Raw genomic sequence first — 25,428 nt, 5'->3', positions numbered from 1 at the left:
GATACTTTACCCAAAATGCTTACTGGACCAAGAGTGGAGATGTGTGGAGGAAGTTATCTGGACCAGATAACTCTGAAACCTTTACTTGGAGTTTGTTTCACGGTCAGTTCTTAATGTTTTAGTGTGCAACTGAGAATAACCATTTTGACTTTTTAATTCTTTGAAGTGAACTGTTAACTTAACAAGCATTTCTTCCCACCCTAGAAAACAGGCCTCAGCCATAATATAATCAATATGCAATTTTAACTGTTGGAAGTTGCCACCCAGTACTAAAAGGAACAAAAGACATTAAAAATAGCAAGAACAAATCATCTACAGTAATGTTTGTAATAAGACTATAGCATTGATTGCATTTATAGAACTAAATTACTGTGGCTGGTTGACAAACATGGAAAAATTACATCAACATAAGACTAATTTGCTTTTTGCTTTTATTAAAAGACAATATATTTTAAATGAAAAGGATACAGCTTTATACAAAAGGACACCTAAGAGACTGAGAAAAGCACAAAACGGAAATCTAAGCACCAATTAAAGAATACAGTTGCAAAAGTACTGAAGTGTACATTTTTAAAAACACACAAATCCTCCACGACATTTTGCAGGAGTTAAGTTGGCTCTCGACACTGGCAAAGGTGAGGAAGGAGCATTCTCTTGCAGGTTCTGTACAGCTGTACGGCTTAAGAAATGGTTCAGTGAGACGCTTTGGGGAGGGAGGCCCACTTACAATCACGTTACAAAGCTGCTGAACACGACTCCGTACCAGTGTACTGTGCCTTAGCATGAGTAAGGGAGAATAGGGGTATGTCAAAGTCACTGGAAATGACTACAATCCCTGCAGGATACATTTAGAACATTTTTAAACACAGCACTGACTAAATGCACAAGAAAAAAAGGGGGAAAACCTTGCAGAAATTTATGCAAACCAAAGTGTTTTTTCCACAGTGGGAGTGTGTGCCTTCCTGTGCGCCGCAAAGAGGAGCAATATTGTACACTCCGTCTCAGGCCAAAAGGGGTACAGTGCAGCGTAGGAGATCCATGGTGCTTGACACACACACACGTGCAATACCTGCCTGGGTGCAGAAGTTACACGGGGGGAAGCTGCCCAGTGGACTGCTTACACACTTATCTTGCCCAAGGATACATCAGGTCCAAAGGTGTGTATTTTGAAGGACCGCCCTTCAATGTGTGCTAAATATGAACTTATTGAAATTAATTAAAAAAAATAAATCACCTTTACTGAAATTGCCAGGGACCTGTCTGAAGTGTGTAAAAACCTAATCATAACTGTTCTTCCCTTTCAAAACCCAGCCTCCCCGGACTGCTAGTTCTATTAGAAAAATACAAGGATACTGAGATCTGCCAGCAGTCTTTGCCCCTTTACCATGTCATTATAAAGGACTTTGTGCTGAAACATATTACAATAAAACTCCCTTACAAAAAAAGTATACTTGGTACAAAAGTCTACAGTACAGAATGGAAACTTTAGAAAATAATGCATCTTTATAGATGTATATACATTTTTTTTTTTTTTTTTAGCTAGAATATAAAAAAGCTGGTCTTGGTTATAGAATATACACAAACACCTTAAAAAGTGCACAGCTAGAGTGACATTTCTGTGCATCAGCCCAAACACACTTGAACCAGGAAGGACACTTCCTGCTATATGACAGTGATCTTATGGGTAAGGTTTTTAAACAGCCAAAGGTTTTAATCAGGCTGAGTTGTCAGACGCAAAAAGGTGTTTGTGTGTATAAATATACATCTCTATGCTGTGGACTATGTTTGCCAGAGATCAGGGAAAGGGCCCACACCTCCAATAAAGGGATGGAGCAGAAAAGCCTCCCTTTCCATTAGTGTTCAAGACACTGACCACTTTAAAAAAATGTTTCCTCTCTATGTACACTATGTTGATATGACAAAAATAGCAACATGCTCTTGTATTTTATACACAGGGTATTTTCATGCAAAAAGTCTACATAATTACATAAAATCAACTTAGTTTCCCCCCCTCTCATAAAGTAGCTCTGTTTACAACTTCAAATTCTTTTCTGAAATCTTGTATTTAAAGACAGACCAAAACACCAATACTTTGGCATAGGTGGAGTAGAAACTGCTTTTAAGAAACACTGCAAAAACACAGGAATAATCGAGAGTTTGTAAGTGGTATTTTCTTAACTGCTAAATCTGTTTTACAATCATGGGACAAAACTAATATGTTCAATATCATCCTGCTGAAAATTTGTGACTTATTGCCTAGTCTTGGGATTCTAGAGTACACTTCTGTGAAAGTTGTCCTCCAAACACTACTGCTACTGAACAAGCTAAGGGAGTGAAAGACTGTGGATGGTATCCTTGAGCAGTCTGTGGCGACACATCCAGGAAACAGCTGGCCAGCAGATTAAACACTGCACCATCACATCTGACACCAGGGGATGCTGATCTGGCCTCCTTCCAACAAAGAGCGATTAAACAACACTACGAGATCACTGTTCTGGGGAAAGGAGAAACTGCAGTACAACCATGGTTCTAAACCATATAACGGAAGAAGAAGAAAAGAAAAAAAAAAAAAACGCTGCAATATGTGCAAGCGTTTGTAGCTGTACTCATGTATTCCAAGGCACTACTTCATGGTCATGGAGCAAAACTAAAACAAAGGGCACACAAGAATCATGTCCAGATGCTTGGGGAGTTGGAGAATCAAGTTACAGTTCAAAACATTAAGCTAAAACTAAGGTTCCTGGCCCTTTGGCCAAAATGAAAATACTTTACTACGTTTAGAATTGTATTATTGGTGGTCGGGGGGACATTTACAAATGCTGATGCATCATACCAGGTATCCTTTGAAGCACTGCTCAGGGGCAGAAATGGCCAGACACCTTTCATTTAAACAACTGTACATTTAGTACATGTATTATTACCACCAATAGGTTACTTATTCCATTGCTCTAAGAACAAAAAAAAAAAATCTCCAAAACCACAGAATTTTGTTTTATACAAATATAACTTGCCTTGTTCATGATCTAATAACGCTACATATATGTACAGCTAAATCTGAAAGGAGTAATATTTTAAAAAAAAAAAAAAAAAAAAAAAAAAAAAAAAAAAAAAAAAAAAAAAATTTACCACTGCTTACACTCTACAGCTGTTCAGCACTGCATGCCAAACTAATACATGATGCACGTGTGTATATCATGTATATACACACTTTTTAAAAAAAAAAAAAAAAAAAAAAATCAATTGGTACGGACCGTATTAAAAACAATACAAACTTTACTGTCTGTAATGCACTCATCCCCTTTGCCAACACATGAAAACAAAAGTGCTAAGAACACTGTGTGAACTGAAAGCTGCTGGAACCTATGTACAGGTGGGTTTTTAACCTACCCAGCATATGCCATTATCTCCCCCGGGGTCTTCTGGGATGAGACTGGGTGCTTCAAGAACAGTTTTTGGGTCTTGATTTTGGTGCATTTTCTTTAGGACACACTTGAGCAGCGGATGCTGGGGGAGCCCATCTGAGTAAGAACCTTGTCTAGCCATTGTAGAGGTCCGTTGAGGTGCAGCTCAATCCAACAAGGGGTGCTGGTCACAGTCTGGCGCCTGAGAGGAGGGGCAAGAAATCAAGAATGAGGACACACTGGAGATCCAAGTGCCTTTTGCTTGATGAGTAATGAATGGGGGGGGGGAGGGGGAAAAAAAAAAAAAAAGCCCAATATGAACTGGAACCTTAATGAAGCACTTATGCAATGGATGCTTGGTCTGTTTTTGAGACAGCTAAGCATGAGAAACAAGGAGGGGGGTGTCACCACCCTCATCCCATAACATTAAAAAAAAAAAAAAAAACCTGCACCACCCCCTTTCCACATATGTGGAACAATGAGTTCAGCTTTAGCACGATACTAGAAAACATTTAAGTGAATAATGCTGCCTGACAAGCTACAGACTGTCAATTATTCTGAATTATTGATACTAGTAAAGTGTGTTGTGTTCCGGGATTTTCCATCTGCCAGTAAACAGTAAATTCACTGCATTTTCCACTGGAGTAGTACAGAGTGCCTTGCCGTAGTAGAAAGGCTCTTTGCAGTAGCAGAAAGTGCAGCAGTCTTGAGCTGGATACTCTCAATGCCATCTCAAAGGCTAAAAAGGCCCCCCCCCAGGTATCCAACTCAGTACCCAACCTGAAAACATTTTGGCAGATAACAATGATTCTTCTGAATGCATGTCACACATGCTACCAGACACCACTCAGAACATCCTGTGTCTTTCCACATTCACATTTGTCATCTTCTCCTCTTGGACCTCACCTCTAGGAACCTTAACAACCCCACTGTCTTTCATTCTTCTAGCTCTTCAATGCCATAGGACAGACAGAAATGAGGAATTGTGCTATTTCTGTTTCCAGAGATGGATTCACTGTTTGCTATTGTGCTTAAAGAGGGGGGGGGGGGGAGAAAAACTTATGGCAAAGCACACAGGTCCACCAGCTTGGCAGGCACCACTCATCTTTACGCCCTCTTTAAACTTGCTCATTCTAAACTGAGCCAAGGCACCAGTCCAAACCACAAGGTGCTGCCAAGTTCTTCATAGCCCACATGAGTGATAAATCAAAGGGGTGGTTCCGCATGTTCACAGTGTTCATCTTTATTAGATCGCAGTAGGGGAAACAAGGGAAACTGCTGTGTCAGCAGAAAAGGCAATGAAAGACCAGAAAGTAAACAAGTTCCAGAAGATAAGTCAAACTGTCACAGTTTCACTCACGTTCACAGAAAGCAGTACATGACAAGAAAGCCCTTTAAACAATTGTGCTTTGATTTGTTTGAACTGAGTTAATGTTTGCTCCTGGCTGTGGAACGTGACCAATTCCGAAGCCTGTCCCACAAATGCGCTTCCTTTTCACAGAGCTAGGAGATGGTAAAGGGACAGAAAGAGTGATTCTACAGAGCTGTCAGAATAAATTTTCTGCTTTTAAAAAACTGACACATGAATACTTTTTATGCTGTATTGTCTGCAGACTATTTGACCTCTCCAGTACACCTCCTTATCGAAAAACCTAGAAATAACCGAGTAAAATCAACTCCTCTCCTGTAAACAGTGAAATCACTCTGTAGAAACTATGGCAAGGATGTGTATGTATCAAAGGAAGGGGGGAGATTTCATCTGACTTCACTTCACTCTCAAATGGAATGTAATGGACTATCTGGACAGAGTGGAAGGCTGGCTGTATCGTGGGTGGTGTTCCACTGACCAGCACAGTGAGTCACCTCCTGTCCTCCCTTCTCACTGCTCCTCCGCCCCCCCCCAAAAACACGTGCAGGAAAAGTGTTGAGGACTGTGAGTCACAGGAGCCCAGGCCTGGCTTGTTACTGCAAACACTCTGCTGGTGAGGCACCAGGCAGAGGTGCGTGCCTCCCAACTTTCTAATCCGTGACTCACTTTCAGTGCGAACCAAGCCGGAGCGACCTCTGAGTCATGGTAATCCAACAGGCCTGGACGATCTGTGTCCTATCTGTGCTGTTTCAGCAGCTTCAGCCATGAATGGGATACCAGCTGGAAGCGATTGAACTTAATTGAGCAGGTAATTGTTTTGTCTGAAATTGAAAAATACCAACTGCAAGCCCTCCCAGTCCTATGTGAAGGCACAGCAGTGTCGTTATATTTATAAATGTAAATGAAAATACCTAATCTGTATTTAACAATGTACACATTGGAACAAAAGCCATATTCTACGTCAGCCACCAGGCAACGGCTGCCCACCGCTGTTTTAGAGTCATTGCATGTTCCTAAGTACTGGAATCAAGCCAGGTTAATCTTCTGAGAAGTACTTCACCAATCAGCATACGAGCTGGTGAGAAGAACGCCGCTCCCTGTTACCTGTACTCTGCTCCCCAGCCCTTCACGAAGCTCATGCGAATGGTGCACATGCGGGTGAGCTGATATACGGCCTCAAACCCTTGGTTCACTGACTGGGCCAGCAGAGCTGCAAACTCCTGGTTGTTAAAGATCTTCAGGTTGCAACCTGAGGAGCAACGGAACCAAAATGAGGAATGAAAACTCAACGGTGGTCTCATAAACGACTCAACACACAAACAACCCTGTATAGGCATACATCCTGTGTTCTCAGCCCCTGTCTGACAGCTGGCATGCTCCACAATGTTTGGGTGTCTTACTGGGACTGTGCCCCTCCCAAGTGTGTACATAGCTTACCTGGAGGGATCTTGCACACAGTGGCTGGGTGCCAGCCATACCGCTGGTTACAGTTGGGACTCTGCACAAAGATGGCGCTGTCACTTAGACACTCAGCAAATACCTCGCCTCCAATGTAGTACAGTCGCACGCCTCTGCCTGTAAAGGATGGACAGATCTGCATTGAGGGCAGCAAAACATGAAAGGCAAAACTCAGTTCTACTTAGGGTCCAACTTGTGAGAAGCCAACCCATGACTTATTGAAATATCACACTGAAATTAATAATCATTAAGAGAAACCCCATTAAGAGACTCAGAGGCATAAACGGACACTAACATTTTAAATCCTAACATTCTTTTAATGTTCGTGTGTACTTTTACATTAGGCTTTTGACTGATTGATTACCTTTCTGCAGAGTTTATCTAAAGAGGGGAATCTGATTTAAACCAAAATCTTTGTATACTTCACACTACACAAGAAGTCCTGTCGATATTCCAGTATCAGTGAACATGCTTCCGTGTTGCCAAGGTGAGAAGGAACAGTACCAATGTGACGGCGGGTGAGCTCCACTGCAGCGTTGCGGTTAACGTTCGAGAGTAGTCCCAGGCAGAAACGCTCCGAGTTTGACGGGTCAGTGAAGCCATCCACAGTGAGAGATGGCTGGGAGGCATGGAAAATCTCTCCCACGCGCTGATTCAGCTCGTAGTAGGATATGGAGCACCAGAAAGCAGGCTCACAGTATGTCACAGGTTGTAGATCTGTAGATAGGAGCAGAATGAGGACAGTGAAGATTAACTACGTGAGGAAAGGTGAAAACACAACACAGAGAAGTCAAAAGGAAAAGAGCTCTGAAGTAACCAGCGTGGACATGCTAATGTCAGTGCTTGCGTCAGTTCCCAGAAACACAAGCTGGGGTTGCGGAAATACATTCGTCACTGGGACACCGGAGCAGGAATAGCAAATTATAGGCTTCTGGGGAACCCTTCATAAACACTGAAAAACCTTTTCTGCTGGATCTGAACCCTATAATTATAACATGAAGTTAGCTCCCTACTATATGAAATTTGGCCCTCTTGTACACTTAGAAGCCATCAGAACACCACTTCTGCTGGTTTCTGCACCTGAGCTGGACCATATCTTGACATTTCTCAGATCCCCAGGAGGAAAAGAAACCAAAATTTATTTTTATGAAATTCATCTTTCATTTCAGTTACAGTGCAGGCCCTTCAGAAGCTTGGTCTCACCAGGCTAACTGACCAGCTTTGCCATTCACCACACAACAATACATTACACCTGTGCACTATCTCATTATCATGCATGCTGACATCCCCAACTTTGCATACACACACATCTGCAACATATACACACAGGCAGCCAATAAGTAAGCCTTTACACCGCCGCTACTCCTGTATTGTATGTTAATGTCTGTGTACCTTTTAAAAAAAAAAAAAAGTAGGAAGGTTATCAGAATTAATCTATCCTGCGTTTTATGCACCTACTCGAGCGATGAACATTGGTGCTTCAAGTGGAAAGAGAACTAGATTTAATTAAGAATCCCATGTCTGCAACTACAGTATATCTTCTAATGTAATGCACAAATTGTATTTTTGCTGAGATATATGTCGCTTTGGAGAAAAGTGTCTGCTAAATAAATAAATGTAAGAGTACATAGTATTGAAAGAACCATCATGGTAGAGTTCTGATTTGTGACAGGATGAAGACTGAACATCTGCAAAGGGTGCACTGGATACACGAGTAAGGCAATATGTGAAGAATACTTAATATGGTCTATGGATCCAAATGGAGTGGTCACCCAAAGTATCTTCTCAAACAAAACTAGTCAACGCTGATCTAAAAGACTGTTCACACTTCCTCACTGGGGAGACTGAATTCTCTAAAACGGTATTTATGTAAATTAGGATGTTACTATGCATCTGGTCAAATCCACACAGAGGCAGCTCATCCTAGAGGAGAAGATGCACACAGGCTCATGGGTAATGACAAATGCATAGAGACACGTAGCTCCCAGCATTGCTGGGGCAGACTGATTCGACAATGCTGCTTTCCAGCATGTTTTGAGATGTTTTTCTTACATTTTACTGTAGACCATAATAAGTTAAACACGTACTTTCACAAAGGCAGAGAGATTTGTGCATGAGGGAAATGGGGTTTTAAAATTTAAGATTCCTTGAACTCTTTTGAAGGGTTCTTGACAGAAAAACTGTCAAAAGCAGTTTACAGACACACAGTGCATATCAAGCAGCAAAGGATGATGCCACAGCTAGTAACTTCGCTTACCCAGGTTGCTGTGTGCTGGAGAAACTGGGTTTGGCGACAAGTTTGGAGAACCTTCAAAAAAAATAAGACAAAAAAAAAAGATAAGGGCCCCTTAATAAATCAGCTACAAATTTGTTACTGTTCACTCCATCAAGGTGGATACAAGATGATCACTGACCTGTGTCCATGCTATGGTTCATCTGGTGATCGCTGGTTTCCCCATCCTCACTGAGGTATCCCGGTGGGGGTGTTTCTGTAATACAGGCAGTATGGTGAATTCAGGAATTTCCCCTTCGAAGTGCACAGGACCTGCCCATCACCATGCTGATTACTGGAAACACCCCATTGACCAGGCTGGTGCTACAGTGTGTCTAAATCAAACTAAGTAAGATTAAATGTGACTAGTGTGGTGGGTGGAGAACAGACAACCAAGAAATTGGGATGAATTCTGAGGGCTAATTAAGATTATTGATGGCCTTGTGTGCCAGCTTGTGTGACATGGGAGCACATTCACATACGGCTAGTTGACCGATGTTGACAAAAAGGCTAACATCTCTCACTACTTACAGACATTCAGCCACAAAGTTCGACACTCAAGCAAGTAAGAAGTCAGAGTTGAAGCCAGGGACCTGCTGGCCGTTATTTCACACCTCTTCCACACACCTCTGCATGTGGCTTGCAGGGAGAAGTTGGGTATGACATTTCCAAGGTCTCCAAGAGAATGGCTGGCACCCCAAACCCAGAACCCAACAGAAAAGAAATACTGACTGTGTCAGACACCAGGCTGCTGTCTGTTGGATCAGCTCTCTGGCTCCCCAACTTACCAGGGATATAGTTGCTCTGAGGCTCAATGCCAGCAGGAAAATTGGTGTTCTCTGGGATTGAGTGGCTATAGTCATCAAGAGGTGGGAATTCACTGGGGATCTCTGTGTGGCGTGGCACTAGCACCGGTGGAAGCACTTTAGAGACAAAACACAAGTTTCAGCGACATCTGTCACCAACATCACATTGACTACAAAGGCACAACAGGCTAGAATCAAGCAAAGTAAAACCAACCTCACTACAGTCTAAATAAAGAGGTAACACATAATCTGAATGTTCAGCATGCACAGAGTTCTGTAAATGAACAATTTACACTGAAGTGTCAAAGCACAAACATTGCACATTCTTAGGTGGGGTGACAGAAAGAGCCCCCTCTTCCCAACTCCAGCAGACTCACCTGGTGTCTCCACTCGCTGGTAGTGGTAGGGATTGACGCACACTTCATCCTTCTTCATGTGGAATGCGAACTCACAGAGCTCAACAGCACGCAGCTCATGATGGCTTTGTAGGTCGGGCCAACGCCACAGGCGGCAGTAGATGACATGGGGCAGACCCTTCCTGTGGGACACCTGCAGCCGTCCATCCAGTGACCTGCCCAGGACAGAGGGATGGAGGCAAAAAAAAAAAAAAAAAAAAAAAAAAACCCCAGAATGACTGGCAGTATTCACCCAGTTTGAGCTCCAATTCTCACATGTTGACAAAGTTCTCCTGCTGCAGTGCACCAAGGCCAGCTGCGCTGAGATTTCTAAAGGTCTGTGAAATAAAATGAAAGCTGTGTAGCAGGAGTACCGCTATACATCTGGGAGAAAACAGCCTGCTTATTTTATATTTGAAAGGGAAGGTTATCAAAACATACTAAAGCATTTGGTGTACATACATTTTTGCAGCCACAGACAAGATCCATGGACTTTAATCACATTGATCATTCAAATTAGAAGTGAATTATGACAGCAATTGTTCTATATAAACAGTTATAACCACTGAGAAGAGCAATCATTTGAAAGAAAGACATTACACCACATGCAAGAAGAATAAAAAGGTGCCTAGTCCTCTATAAAATTAATCAATCCTTAAAACTAAAACTTTCAATCATACTAACCCAATCTAACTTGTTATAGTTTATCAAGGACATAAGACTGTATGTGTGGCAAATGTCAACATTATAAAATATGAAAACCTGGGAAGAGGCCAAAACTGTGAACAACTTTTTGATAATTCTACTCAGACAAGTGGTCTGTACCTTAGATATTGCAGCGCCACAGGTCCTTACAGTGATGTATGAGTGATCAATACTCTTCCCATCAGCAATTCTTATTCTTTCCATCAGTAAGCAAGAATCTTGTAAACACTAACTCCTCTGTTAAGATCATGATTCTCAGTTGCTCAGCAGTAGCAACTAGGCAGTTGCGCCAATGAGAGATGCACTGAGTGTTTTTTTTTTTTTTTTTTTTAAATGGTGGCATTTCACACATACCCCTTTTTACTCAGTTTTATTATAGCCATTCAAACACCAAAAGTCATTATTTGATGAAGCAGCTGAGAGAGGAAACTGCAAATTTTGTAAACAACTAGCCATTTCCTCCGTTTTCACACATCAGCGAACCAAGAGCCATCGTGAAGAATTAAGGTTAATGGTGGCTGAGTCACTTTCACACTCCCTCGGTGGACCACTAATCATCTAGAGAGACGTCACAGCAGCAGGCTGACCCCTTTATAGTAAGCGAGGATAACACTTGCAGGCTGGCTGTAATATTTCATCCACGTTTACATACTCTGAAACGGACCTTCGTGGTTGACAGACGGCAGCCAAGAGCGGGGAAACACGTTACATGCTTGCTGCGTTCCAAAAGGCTGATCTGATACTGCAATTGTTCTGCAGTTTGTTAGTGTGTGGTCAGGTGCTCACTTTTGTCTTTAATTCTGCCAAGTTTATCATAACCCAAATGTGAGGTTCCGAAGGGAAACGGCGGGAACCTGCAGACAGACGGACCCTCGCCTGCCACTTCAGTGCAGACTGAGGGCAAGTTTCGGGAAATGGTGGAAAACAGACACAAACAGTTCCATTAAGGTTCACGACCAACGGACGGAACGTTTACTTAGACAAGCGGACTACCAAGGTTGACACCCTGTGACCGTGCAAACTCGTCACCTATGTTCTCTCTTACTGCTGGAAGCTGTTAGGTGCCAAGAATCAAGAAGAGCGCCTGTACGGAGTCCTATAGAGAACAGCACTGACAACATAAATGGCTGAACAGCTATTGATCCTAGAGTCAGGGAAAACTGCTAAATGGGACTGCGCTTCACTAATTCCACCCCCAGCCCAGCCTGGGGTATGGAAGGCGTGTTGGCCCAGTAATACCCTAATACCCTAATACCCTCCTCCTCCCCTTAATGCCTGCTGTCCCCAGTGTGGGGAAGGGGATTGACATTTGGGTGATGGGCTCAGACCAAAACACACTAAGGTTAGCCTAGCTGGTCTAATCTCAAGGGCAGCACAAGCGCATGAGACGCCCTCAGCGGGGATGTCTGAGCTGACCCCCGTCTGAGCCTCAGTGACAACCCCCATCCCCATTTCCAGCCACAGAAGTCTTCACATAGCAAACAACTTTTCTTCTGACACGCAGCCATCACTTATTTTATTTACAAATAAATACGATGCATTTGCTTATTCGATCCCTTGTTAATGGACAACGTTGACCATTTCCCTTCTGGTTTGGGACATAAAATAACTTCACATGTCTGCGACTGTGTCATAAACACTACGTCTTTTCTGTCACTTTGTTCAAGTGCGAATGAATCTTCATTTTACTCTACATTTGCACTTGGCTGCAGCTGCATCACAGTAACACAACCAGATGAAACAAACAGCGAGTAAAACAGAACACAGGCCTTCGGTGGAGTAAGATGACTAACCATTCACCACAAAAACAAAAAGGGAAAGCGATCAAGGCAGGAAAAGGGGAACAAAGGCACCATGTGCGGCACACCACTGCAGTACTTTGCTACAGCTCTGTGGATTTGCACACAACTCCCCCCCGTCCATCTCTCCATCTCCCTACCCCACACCCCCACCCCTACGCCTGCCCCTCCCCCTCACCAGTTCAGGAAGTGGTGGCAGAGATTTCCATTTTGTAACGTCACTAACATCCCCCTGCCGTGAGCGAGCAGACGCACTTGGTTTGGATAGACTGCTTAGATACTATTATGGGTCAGATAACGGATCCACGTGCGAAGACACCACCACATACTGGCGGCTGCCACACCCACGGGTTGTTATTCCGGTGCCATTTAAATTATTTAAGTTGGGATAGTCGACAACAGAGCGAAATTGTGAAAATCTGAGTTCATAACATTACAGGAATTTAATGACAAACGTGTGCGCGCGCGCGCACACACACACACACACACACACACACACACACACACACACACACACACACACACGCGCGCGCGCGCGCCTACAACCCCTTGTCCTGAGCAGGGCTGCGGCAAACCGGAGCCTAACCTGGCAACACAGGGTGCGAGGCTGGAGGGGGGAGGGGACACACGCTGGATGAGATGCCAGTCCGTCGCAAGGCACCCCAGACAGGACTCGAACCCCAGACCCACCACAGAGCAGGCCCCGGCCAAACCCACTGCGCCCCCCTAATGACAAGCAGCGTATAGAAAACGTCAATAGTAGATTGGCAAAATAATAGAACTACTCAATCCCATATGAAAAGCTACTTGCAAAATGACTACAACTACAAACTTGGTTTACAGTACACACGTTATATGAATGGCCCAATTTCAAGCATTCTGATTTCTTAAACCTACTGTTGCACAAACTGCCTGGTCAAACAACCAGCACATAATGTTCTGCCTACGCTCCTGACACTGTTGTAGTAATCAGTTGTCACAGATCTGTGCGGTTGACATCATCGCCCAGCTGTGCAAAGCAGTTAAGACAGCTACGTTATGCTTGGCCTGCGGGAACCTAGGTCTGCGTTTCCACCTGAGGAGCTCAAACCTCTCCGCAGTCAATACACACACGTCTGGTCGGCGACCCAGGCCAAACTCAGGAAACACTCTCACTGGCATCCAACTTACACTGCCTATAGTCTGAACCGGGGGTCTAACTATACAGATTGTCCCAATAGACCATCTAGTTCAGTTACAGCAAATGCTGCACTTCAGAAACGTGCCCTGTACAATAAAATGGATAACTGAAAGACGTTAGCTCCATTTAACATAGGGGTTGTTACCCTGGATGGAGTTTCATTATCACAAGACATCAAATCGAGGAATATATGAAGTCTCGGAGCATTAGGCTGCGTGGTTTATGAGCAAGGTTTAAGGGTGCCAAGTGTACATCTTCACAAGACTGGCTTGCATAGAAGGACAGCTGTACCCCAGGATAGAGACTTCCAGTTTACAGACTTTTGGTATAACAACCCTAGAAAAGTTGCACTTATGTTCGGTATACAGACTGACCGCTCCCACTATCATACTTTTTTCGGTTGTTCGAGGTAGACTTTTCCCCAGTGATATAAAAGTCACGAACCAATGAAGCACACACAGACTAACAATGTTGAAGTCATAAGCTAATCAGGCACAGACTTCTAAACAAACAATAACCTCTTTGTAATTTTGCATTGTTTCTCAAGTTTTCATCACATACTTTTGAGAAATGTTTTCTTTTTTGTTCACGTACCCCTCTACATTCAAGAGTGGTCTCAAAACTTACCTCTTTCGGACACTTCTTCCCAATCTCCTAAGTGCCTAATAAATATGTGTGTTTAATAATTTTTAATAATTTGTTTCATAGCGGAAAAGCCTGTAGGCAGCTTCTTGTGAAATGTATACTAGTTTATATGGTGGCATGCGACAAACTGTCAAACGTCACGTCTGCATCCAAATCTCTCCTTGTTATGCAATACGCTTTTCATATTGTTCTCCGAGATGTACGTCACTATGGAGAAAAGTGTCAACTAAATGAATAAATGTAAATCTATTGTATATGTATTTCACATGTTTACATGTACTTACTGTACAGTAGTTTAGTAAAAAACCTCCCCTAATTTAGTCTATTAAGTCCCATCGTGATTTTTTTAAATATTTTATCTTAATGCTTTCATTACCATTTGACAGCTTTTAAGGTGTCTGGAGCATGTTTGTGGAAATATTTGGGTATGTTAGTAAAGTCCAGGAAGAAACCATTTTTACTCCCCATTTAAAATAATGGGAAAGGACCTCTGGGTTTACAGGCTCTTGGAATACAAACCGTTTTCAGAAACCAATTAGGTACATATAACGGGAGATACCTGTACCAGAAAAGTCCAGTGCCTTGCCCTGTTACATGATAATGTCTGTCTACAAAATTCATTGCAATCTTTCAGCCAACCTCAATAACCGATGATGTCTAACTGGATAGGTTGGCTTGTTGCACACCCTGCTACTTCTGGAAAAAAGTGTGATTCTGGCATCTAAGAGCTGACAACATAATTATAAACAAACATGCATAAAGCACTTTTCGTACCATTTGTTCCAAGTGCTTTTTACATTTTAAAATTAGTGCAAGATGGATTAAAAATTAAGATTTGAACTATCAGGATTTACTTTACACACCATAACAAAATGGAACACAGAATAAACTGGCATGCAACTAAATATATAATTCATCTTCAGGACAATAATTAAGCAGGAAGCTGCTTTGTTTCCCTGTGAACAAATTTCACTACTGCAAGCTGTGGGACATACCCTTAATTATTCTTTTTACTATCTGACTGACAGTATGTGCAATTTCATTTGTGTAAAAAAAAAAAAAATGAACGCACAAACACACATACAGCAACTACAGCAAGACAACACTACTGTAGTAGACATTATGACACATTAAAAAACTTTATTACAAAGTGTTACACTACCTTCCACATACTCAATATTGTTCTCTGTGCCACTGAGTTCTCAGCACGAATTAATAACTAAGCGCTGTAACATTTTCAGTGACTGCAGAGAATTAGAAATACCTTTATATAATACCTTACATATTAACTGTATATTTCAGTTACATTAAGTAACCGGCAGAAAAAACACAAACATAAAATTAACACCCTTTATTATAACTTAGTGTCCCAAGAAGCAGGCTTTAACTTCATATTTTCAACCAATTTCCCCAGTGAATTTAAGTTTTTCTTCCCCCACAAGGCCATTTTTTATTACTCTGGTTTAACTTTCTGTTCAACTTAAAGCAGTTCCTCCACATTTTGTGCTGTATGGCAAAAAGTTTAAAATTCTTGGGTCAAAAGCAGCAACAGGTATAGTTAGCCTTGACTCGAATACAGCCGTGATGATATTGGCCGTTTCAGTACCTTCTCGGTTTAACCATTTGCACGTATTACTTTTTGTTTCATCTGAAGAAAGAACATGACATACAGTGGTACAATACAGTTTCTGGATCATGGAGCAAATATGCACACATGCAAGAGGTTTTTTTTTTTTTTTATTTTATTACATAGGAGGCTCTGCAGGTTACAGAAACACTGAAGAAGCCAACTTCTCGCAAGGCTATTCACATTACAGTATAACATAGTTCATTTCCTGTCTGAACGTGCACTTTTTTTAAGCGGTATGCTTCCACGAAGCGCATGATGGCTGCAGTGCTGCTCTTCTCACCCTCTGCACACCTGCCTTCCCCGAGACTCTACGAGTTATAAAGTCTGCGTGTCACCCCTCAGGCCATGTGGAGGAGTAAGAGCGGCAGCAGCTATGGTGGTGTAGCACAATGCAGGCTTGTTGTCTGTGTACAGAGTGCCCTTTATCCCCCGCAGATAGCATGGCAGCCATTGCTTTCTAAACCTTCCACCCCTGCGAGAACCGCAAACCAAACACCAGCCCACGCCCTCCCTGGGGGCCCGACGGCACATTCCTGAGAGCTGACTAACAGCACCTCGAACTGCTCAGCTCTCTCAAAGACATAGACAGACACACACACACACACACACACACACACACACACACACAAAAAAAAAAACCTGGCACTGCAAAGATTTCTCGCACAGTGTTCTCAATCGCTGGGGTGCACGCAGGAGCTGTCACTACTGTAACGTCCTGCAACCGCTGGGAGTCCCAGGAGATGCTGCAGAGACTAATCCTTGTAGTGTTTCATCACACTGAACAACAGTCAATACACACAGGGAAAGAGGTTCGACATCAGAGTAACAGCTTTCCAAGTGACACTTTTGCCACAGACAAGCCGTTTGCTGGTTTGTGCTCTGGTGTAGCTGAAAGGGGGCAGTAGGTCCTGACCCCTACTGCCCCACAAAAAACTGATATTTAAAAACTTGATAGGTCCAGCTTCATTGTCTTCTAAACATGTACCTCCACGGTCAACTCCAAACCATTTTTGTGAAACTGCTTCTCTTCCCCAGGTTAGAGAAGGTTATCAAAATTACAAAACACAGAAGGACTTAAGTCTTTCAAGTTTCAGTACCTTTTAAGTCATTGTTCACTAAAAATAAACCTGTTGGAAGTGCAGGGTGTTGTCCCAGCACACACGCAGACTTCCTCTCGCCTTTTGCTCCTCCACACAGGGACAGGATGTGTGTGTGTGTGTGGGCAGGTGTGGGGGGGATGTCCATTTTCTGATTGGGGACACTTGTGAACGAAAATAATTTATTTTGGGTTTTTTAAAAATCTGCTTTTCAAAAAGTACTTGGACACAAAGTCACATGTTTATCCTACAGTCTCTACAATTTTTATTCTCTCATTATGCGATTGTACCAACAATTTTCCGATAGCCTAAAACGTCAAGCACGCCGTACACTTCAATGACCTTAAAATATTACCCCCCCACAGTTATTGTTAAGTAATTCATTCAGGTGCTTTCTCTACCGCAAACCACAGCGCTGTGACGAGACAAGAACAAGCAGCACCTCCTCCCGCTTCGAAACGAGTCCCATTCTTGGACTCCTTTGCACCCTGTGCTCTGGGAATCCCCTGACGACACCCCCTCCCACCTCCAGCTTTCCCCTTCTCTCACTCGCCTAAACAACCCAAACCACCCAATGAATCAGCCCGACCCCTCTCGCACACCCAGCCTAGGCAGCGTGCGCGGACAAGACGGGACAGGGCACCGACTCCACACCAGCTGCTTCTGGAAAAAAGCATTCCGACAATCGGCTGGTTGTGAGGAATCTGCCGCCCCAGGCAGCGGTTGAGGGGCGCAGGAGTCCCGGCAGCCATCCGGGAGCCCGCATTCTCAGCTATTAGAAAGCCTTGGATGCATTTAATTAGAAAAAGGGAGCCTTCAGAACGAAGAGAAGAACAGAGCCATCCACAAGCACGGAAAGGATTTCAGCAACACCGAAGAGCAGACACTGTGACACAAAGAAACTACATTGAACGAGCGATAAAAAACAGCATTAGTCATCTCACCCACACACACACAAAAAAAAGGCAGCACTGCAACCACCTTAGCAGGCACTCAGAACGTCCTCTTTAATTACATGACGTACTTTGCAACTTTAAAATGTTTATTTTTGGTGGCGGCTCTCTTTGTTCTTATGCGAGAGAGCGTCTCCTAACACGACGCTTCACGTAACGGAGCGGAGGCGGACGCACCGTAACGCGACAAGTGCGCTTTAGAATGACGAAGGCCGATAAGTGGCCCGAAGCCCTGCTAGCACACAGGCGGCCCTTGTTTAAAGACACACTGAGGTTTCCCAGCCCTGCCGAACTGCCTGTGTAATTGCCTAATACTGAAAACTAAGGGCCATTGTGAAAGTAGTTGATGGGGGACTGCCAGTAACAGCTCTACCTCTGTCCTGGTCATTTTTACACAACGTGTACCAAAAGTAAGAGGAGGCCGGGAGAGACCCTAGCAGGTGTCATTTAAGTACGCTCCTTCCCTTTCCTTCTCCTGGTTCATCATGAGCTGAGCCAAGAGCTGCAACTGCTATGTGAAACTGATGCCTTAAATGTTACAGGCCTTTCCTGCTTTTGGTTGAGCATACCTTCCTCCTTCATCTTCATCCTCATCCTCATTCAAAGTGACTAACATAGCTTACAGTTAAATTTATAATTATTTTCTACAGCTTCATGTTTATTGAAAGAATTCAAGTTAAATATTTTGCACATCTTCCGGGACGCAAACCGGCAAACTCCTGTTCAGTAAGTCCATTATCACAGTGCGAATCATAGACTGGCTACCGGTAGCAGTCACAGTACAACAAAATCACTGAAGCTGAAGGACATTTCAATCAAAGACAAACTGAACTTTGAGTAACGGAGCAAGCTTTCCACAGAATAATTTTAACTACCAGCACCATTCCGATCTGTTTGCTCAATATAAATGGCAGGATCAACTGGCAGTCTTTAAACATAGTCATTTTTCATTCCACATAGTGTAATCATATAACCTGCACTGCCACTGAAGTAACCTGCAATTACATATTGTTTTATTAGTTATGAAACCTCACGGAAAACGCACTGCCACACAAACAAATATACATTCATTTTCCTTACAATAAGGAGAATGCCAGAGTAGGAGTAATGAGAATTTTGGAAGATGTTCCTGAAAATAGCTTACAATATCATTACAGGTACTCCTAATTAATGTCAGATATTCAATGAAGGAAAGAGAAAACAGGAAATTAAATGAAGCATACCCTCATCTGAATAGGTACTTTATTACATCATGTCCCATTAATCCATCCATTCATTACTCATGCACTCAAGTTTGTCACCGTAGCTTTACCACCAAGACAGAAAACAAATATTTAGTACTTATTTACTTAAGATTTTATTGACTATGACAAGTTAAAAGAATAAAGATTTAGAAAACAAAACGCCTTTTAACAAAAAAAAAAAAAGTTTCCTCATTGTGCACAGTAAGACCCCTCCAAGAGTGGCATTACTTCCTCATTATGTAAATGTTTTAGTAATGTTCTAATTATAATATTGCTTAAGAGATTATGTACGTTTAGCAACATCAAGAGGTCGTCTGAAAAGCCTTATTTCTAGTTTTTTGGCATTTTAATTAAATCTCATCTGTGCAATCCCATGGACAAGGAAATCTGGAGATTAAATCTTCTACAACATGTTGTGCTACTAAACCCTTCAAATGGACAAAAGGTGTTTGAATCTACCAGAACAAACACTGTCATTAATTTACTAGACTTGGCAAATCATTTTGGCAACAGAATGTCATAGTATCTTCAGTACCAAAAAAAAAAAAAAAAAAAAAAAGTCCTTGGTGTAAAGCCATATTTTTCATTTTGTTGATTCTCCTAAAGTGAGATTCGGGTACCTTGCTCCAGCAAAACACATATTTATTCACTTCTTGGAACTCCAGGCCCAAAAACTGATTGTCACCTATGGACATTTTAAGTACAAGTGCCATTATAATTTGTTAGTTCAGAAAAGACTCCAAAACTGAACTGATTTGTACATACTACAGCAGTTATATTTAAAAAAAAAAAAAAAAAAAAATGAAAATGCTTACTGTAGAGATTTTACTTCTTTAAAAAAAAAAAAAAATCTTCTTTCTTCTCCTGATCAGAATGTGTAATGACATGTATCATGTAGCTCTCCACATTAATACATCTATACAAAAGACTGAATTCCTGTGTTTGTTGTGAATCACTGCCATCTTGAATACAGAGGAGTGACATTCAGTTAAGTCTCTCTAGGAGATGGATAAGAGAACTGCAAGAAGAAAAAGGGATGGTGCAACACAGATATAAATAAGGAAGAGGCAAAAGCACTATGAGTTTCTTGTATGGTACGGAAACCAGCCAGTACATCCAAAACCACACAATCTATATAATAGTGAAACCACTTTAATGACTGATCAAACAGACAATTTATAATACTACTAATTTCTACAGATATAATGCCTGTTTTTTTTTTAAACTTGGTGCATTACCTCACAATCCATTCCACTGCAGTATCATTTTAATAGCATTACAATAGAACATGACTGATTTTCTAGTGTTGCTCTACACTGAACTGTATGAACCCCAGCTGATCAACAACAATTTCAGAAACAGAAAACACTTTCTAAATTAAGTATCTTTATTAAGGACTCCAGTGGTTTCTACTGCACATACTTACAATCTGCAATTAAGTAAAAACATCCTTGGACACCAAAATATCCAAAATTCCAAGTCACTCATACAGACTATGGAGTACAGGAACTAGGGAAGATAACAGCACAATTTGAGTAAAATTTGAAACTTCATTTCATAAGGCATACATGATGTATACAACTGTATATGCATACTACTCTGTTTTCTTAACTTTGTGATAATTTCACTCACTTGATATGATAAATGGTCCCTAACTCCACTCAGATGAAATCAAGTTTAGATTTTTTTTTAAAGTTTGCTTTTAAAGGCAGTTTATGTGGCAGATGTTCCAACAATGTGTTGTGTTTTTTAGCCATACAGACTTTTGCCCCAAAAAATGTGCCCTTAAGGTATAGGACAACAAAAGAAACGGCTTGGCAACAAAAAAAAAAAAAAAAAAAAAAAAAAAAAAAGGACACAATGGATAAAACTAAACAATAGCAATATGTCAGCCCATACAACATTGATATTTATGAGTTTGAAACTGAGTGGTTCCTCTCAGCTAATGTTTTGCTACAGGATGTTGCTGTCACACTGATCAGCTTTGCAGCATTGTGTATTTCTAATTCTGTAAATTCACAGAACTGCACACTTTCATGTCCTCCTTAGCATTACCACGAAATGGTTTGGAGGGAATCATCTATTTAAGACATATACTTCTTTGCCCTCTCCAACACCCTTTACCGCATTTAACGGCACCACATATAATCATCTGGAGTCTCGGAGCACCACACCATCACAGGTCACATGTGCACCACCACATGTCCTGTTAACGTCAAGCGTTAAATTCGAAACAAACTGCAATTTATAAAAATGGCAAATGGACCCCCCGCCCCCAAATCTAAGCTGGTGGCAAACAAAGACCTCTAACTACACTCAACAGTAAGTATCCCAACCTAGTGGGAAATTGTCCAGCTGCCGAGGGTAAAGAGGCTCTTTTAAAACAATCTATTATGTGTGTCAACTCCACACTACAGTTCTGAGCCAGAGGTTCCCGTCAGCCTCTCCATACGAGGGTGAAGAAGAGATGCGGCTGGACTCCTTCAGGAGTTGCAGGAGAATTCAACGGCCGAAGCAGAAGCACAGTGCTGAATGATTTGGACGGGGCTGCTCACCTCAGAGTGAAAACAGAGTATGCTAAAACTTCATACTCAGAATGTAATCCCATTTCTGTTTGTAGATGTAGAGATAGAGAATTAAACACTGAACTTTGTATTCTTTAAATTGCCAAGTCTGTAAATGAAAGATGATGATCTGCAACAGGGATTTGCACGAAAAGCTTGGCAACAAATTGATCAATCGATCGAAAATACTTTACGTACAAATACTGTATTCTTAAATGTGGCACCAGCAGAATGAATGGATTAGTGCATTTTTTACCTGGTATCCAGGCTTTGAAATTAAGCACGAAACCAGTAAAAGCAACGTTAAGGCAGGAACAAAGATGAATGAGTAGAAGAGTGTCCATTTGGACGTTCCTTTGCACACGGACGGCGCGATGAGGCACAGGTGTGAATCGGCACTGAGAACCCACGTTATGGGATCCATCCCCCTTATAATTGTGCAAGCAGCCATTTCCACTGCACTAAACATTTTCTTGGAATCAAACTTATCACGTTAAAGAACAAACGATAGCTTATTTATAGGGACACTGACGAATCCTAATGTGGCTTCAGTGAAACTGTTAGAGTCATCAAACACATTAAAGCAGCAAAAGGAAAAAAAAAATCTGTATGTTTTGGGAATGCTGCTCATATTGACATTTCTAGAAGGCAACTGGGTACCTGGCCAAGCAAAAAGAGATTAGTCTTACATTACATAAGGGCTTTACTGTGGTAACTCCACTCCCAGCAGCATGATTAACTGGGTTAGATGCAAGCACTGATTTACTAAATAAAACAAGTTTACAGCGGCGAAAACAACATTAAGTCCCTTTCTTTCCCCAACAAAACACTTTTCCTGGCATAAATAAGTAAGCACTTTAAAGAAAAACATTTAAATTATTGATCATGATGATGTTAACCGCAAACCAGCAGAACGCACAAAACAAACGCGCAGAAGTACATTTGATTTAGGCGCTGTGCTACGAGGCTGATGATGTGATCTAAGCCTTAGGTGCTCCAATATTGAGAGAAATGAAACCGTAAATTATTATTGCCATGATCAGGAGGAGCCCACGCAGCTTCAGCTTCGCTTGTCCCACATTCAGTCCGGCTATTATATAACCGAGCGCCAGCGTTCGTCATTTCGTCCCTTGCGCACGTAAATCTCACTTTTTCAAACTATAATAAACGCGCACGAAATCACTAAGCCGAGAAGGGTTTCTTCTTTATTTATTTATTTTACAAATATACTCATCCCGGCCACCACACAGCCACCAAAATGCAAAACAGATGCTGGCAATAATAAGAGGGAAAGTAGCCGCTAGCGGTGGGTCGCTACTACTAGCGCCTGCAGCCTGGTGCTGCTCTGGAAACACAGCGAGCGAGCGAGCGAGTGGATGTGACTCGCTTAGATAACAGATCAGAGGGGCTCGGTGCGGAGTCACCGCCGTCACACTCGCAGTAAACGGAGCGAAAAGGCGCCGTTCAGCCCTCGCCGCGTCTGAGCGAAGGCGGTTCAGGGTGAGAGAGAACCGCTCGACAAGGAGGAACCAGCCGGAGCCGGAGACGGGGACGGAGCCGAAGCGCGCAGCCCGAGTGACGTGGCTGGAGCCGGGCCCGGCCGAAGGAAGGGAACAGGCAGAAGAGAGAATGAGTCGACAACGAACACGAAAGTAATCATGCACGCGCACATGCACTGTACAGACTCAAAGTATGAGGTAAAATATAAGTAAAGAGTGCCTGAGATGGCGCCCCAGCCCAGCCCAGTTCAACTTTTAAACCCGGCCGGCCGCCGGAGCACTGCTGGCTGCTTGGTTGGATGGAGCCCAGCAGCCCAGGCAGCACCGCAGATCATGAGGCAGTGAGCTGCACAAGCCAAGGCTCGCAGGCAGGGAAAGTGCATATTTAGCAGGGCTGAATTTATTGAAAAAACGGAGCCCTTGGCACTGCGCGAAGATGCCACAAGTGGCCCAAACGGTGTAGCGGCAGAGTCCTGTCAAAAAAAGGGTGTGTGTGTGTATATGTGTGTGCGCGCGCGCTCCGAGACACCGAGAGTGGAACCAAGTACCAGTACGCTCAGCGGCGCAGATGTTCTCAGAGACTCAGAGCCGAAACCTTTCAAACCGGACTGACTTATTTAAAAAACTACATCACTACTGTGATGACTTTGCTTCAGAGATACTTCTGGCTGAGTTCGCCGCAGTAATTCGGAGGACACACGGTTCTGCCGCTTGTTGAGTGAAACTGAGTACGGAGCCTGGTGGCGGCGGTGGTGAATTTAGCGCACGACGACGGCGCTGCTCGTCGCGACGCGTGCCGTTCAATTTACCGTCACTGTCGGCGGATAATAAATGGTTGTTCAGTCGAGATAGTCGGGCTAGTTAGTTTGCCTGCTCAGTACGGCGTTGGATTTCGTGCACATACACGTTAACGTTATCTTGCACTTGGTGTGCCGTAGCGTAGCGTAGTCGTAGTGCGAGTCGCGACGACGGCGCCGCGGCGTACGCGGAGCCCTACCTGGGTATGGTGATGCACTTGGTGCTCACGCTCTGGGTGGTGATGGCCTTCTCGAGCTCGTCCAGCTGGCCCGTCTTCTTCAGCTTCTTCACGAGGCTCTTGACCGCCTTCTCGCACCACTTCTCCTCCTGCCCGTTCTGTTCCCCTTTCTTCCAGCCCAGCAGCCGCTTCACGATCGGGGGAGTAAAAGGCAAAATCGACATCTTGAGCGCCTTCGGATCCTCCCAGATTCTCGCCTCCTCTGCTGACTTCGAACACTCGGAGCACTTTAAGTGTGGAAGTAAAGAAAACAAGGCGACCGAGCGCGATTTACACACATAAAGTGGAAGGAAGGCAACCGCCCGAACTGAAACTTTGATCGCTCAGCCCTAGCGCGCGCTCTCCAAGCCAGTACTCGTCCGCCTCGAAATATAGTCCCTCCTCGTCTCTCTTGCCTGCGCTCAGTGCCGACTAAAGACTCGCTGCTCGCAGAAGTCACTTGTGACACATTTCAAGTTTTAATCGTGCGCATTCGAGAGAATGAGAACTGCCGCCTGTCTTCGTACCGATCGCGGGGCGGTAATGGCAAAGTTAAATGGCGAGTTCAGTGTCTGTCGAGAAGTGGAGAGTCCTCCGCTCCGCCAGCTCCTCCGACTGCCCGGGCCGTCATCCCGCTGCTGGAGTTCACGGTGGAGTTCGTGGTGGAGTCTTTGGTTTGGGTTCCGCGCTCAAAGTGTGGGGCTCTGGGGCTTTGCGGCTTTGCGGCTTTGCGGCTTTGGGGCTGTCCGATGTAATAGTTATGCAAATGCGGGGCTGTCCCCTAACCCCCAGGCTTTGTGTTTGTGTACTGGGAGTCGTGGAGCGTCCCCAGTTTTAGCGCATCACACACACACACACACACACACAGACATATCCGTTTGCTTTATTTAGAGTCCTTCTGTCCTCGGTGTCTTGACTTGAGCTGGCCCTCTAACTTGTTAGAGACAACGAATCTGTTTAAAAGCCAGAACTTGTTTCTGCTGTTTAGCATCAGCCAGATTATTTTCTGCTACTACTTGTTGTTGGTGTCAGACCACACTCTAACTTAGTCTAAGCCACACTTGAGGCTCACAGAACTCAACTCAAGGCACTTGGGCTGTGGTAACTTAGGGTACTCGTGATCTACTATGGCAACTTTTTAATACCAAGGGCTGATTTAAGAATCCTAAACACTCGTTGAATTCCCTTTGTTTTCTCAGCTCTAACTATGCTGCGGCATCAGCGAAACCCGCGCTGGTAGCTGTGCTACTTCGCTGCTCTGTCCTCAGCTCAGGTGAAGTTCTCAGCCTTCTGCTGTGATGTTACCCAGACTAAATGCAGGGACTTATTTAGAGGAGCAAGGGGGTTGGTAGCGGCATGCGTGCGCGGCACAGGCTTGGCACAGGCTTGTCCCGGC

General features: G+C 43.3%; 1 protein-coding gene across 1 annotated transcript; it reads right to left on the bottom strand.

Moving 5' to 3' along the window:
• Positions 1 to 384: 384 nt before the first annotated feature.
• Positions 385 to 24,696, bottom strand: LOC108934681 (mothers against decapentaplegic homolog 3). The gene is made up of 9 exons (XM_018752708.2): positions 24,015 to 24,696; positions 9,684 to 9,877; positions 9,289 to 9,423; positions 8,643 to 8,717; positions 8,486 to 8,536; positions 6,733 to 6,945; positions 6,208 to 6,345; positions 5,875 to 6,019; positions 385 to 3,603 (listed from the first exon to the last, which is right to left on the bottom strand). The coding sequence occupies exons 1-9, from the start codon at positions 24,215 to 24,217 to the stop codon at positions 3,480 to 3,482; spliced, it is 1,278 nt and encodes a 425-aa protein (XP_018608224.1). The 5' UTR covers positions 24,218 to 24,696; the 3' UTR covers positions 385 to 3,479.
• Positions 24,697 to 25,428: the final 732 nt, after the last annotated feature.

This window comes from Scleropages formosus, chromosome 11 (genome assembly GCF_900964775.1).
Source record: "Scleropages formosus chromosome 11, fSclFor1.1, whole genome shotgun sequence".
Classification (NCBI taxonomy): Eukaryota; Metazoa; Chordata; class Actinopteri; order Osteoglossiformes; family Osteoglossidae; genus Scleropages; species Scleropages formosus.
The sequence above is the reverse complement of the archived record's forward strand: the minus strand, read 5'-3'. Positions and strand labels throughout refer to the sequence as shown.

Bases quoted from the DNA above. Each gene is read 5' to 3' on its own strand.
- LOC108934681 (XM_018752708.2), bottom strand. From the start codon at position 24,217: ATGTCGATTTTGCCTTTTACTCCCCCGATCGTGAAGCGGCTGCTGGGC. The intron at 9,878-24,014 runs GTAGGGCTCCGC...TGTCCTGGGCAG, and splicing joins AAGTGCATCACCATACCCAG to GTCACTGGATGGACGGCTGC. The intron at 6,020-6,207 runs GTAAGCTATGTA...GTTGCTCCTCAG, and splicing joins TGTGTGCAAGATCCCTCCAG to GTTGCAACCTGAAGATCTTT.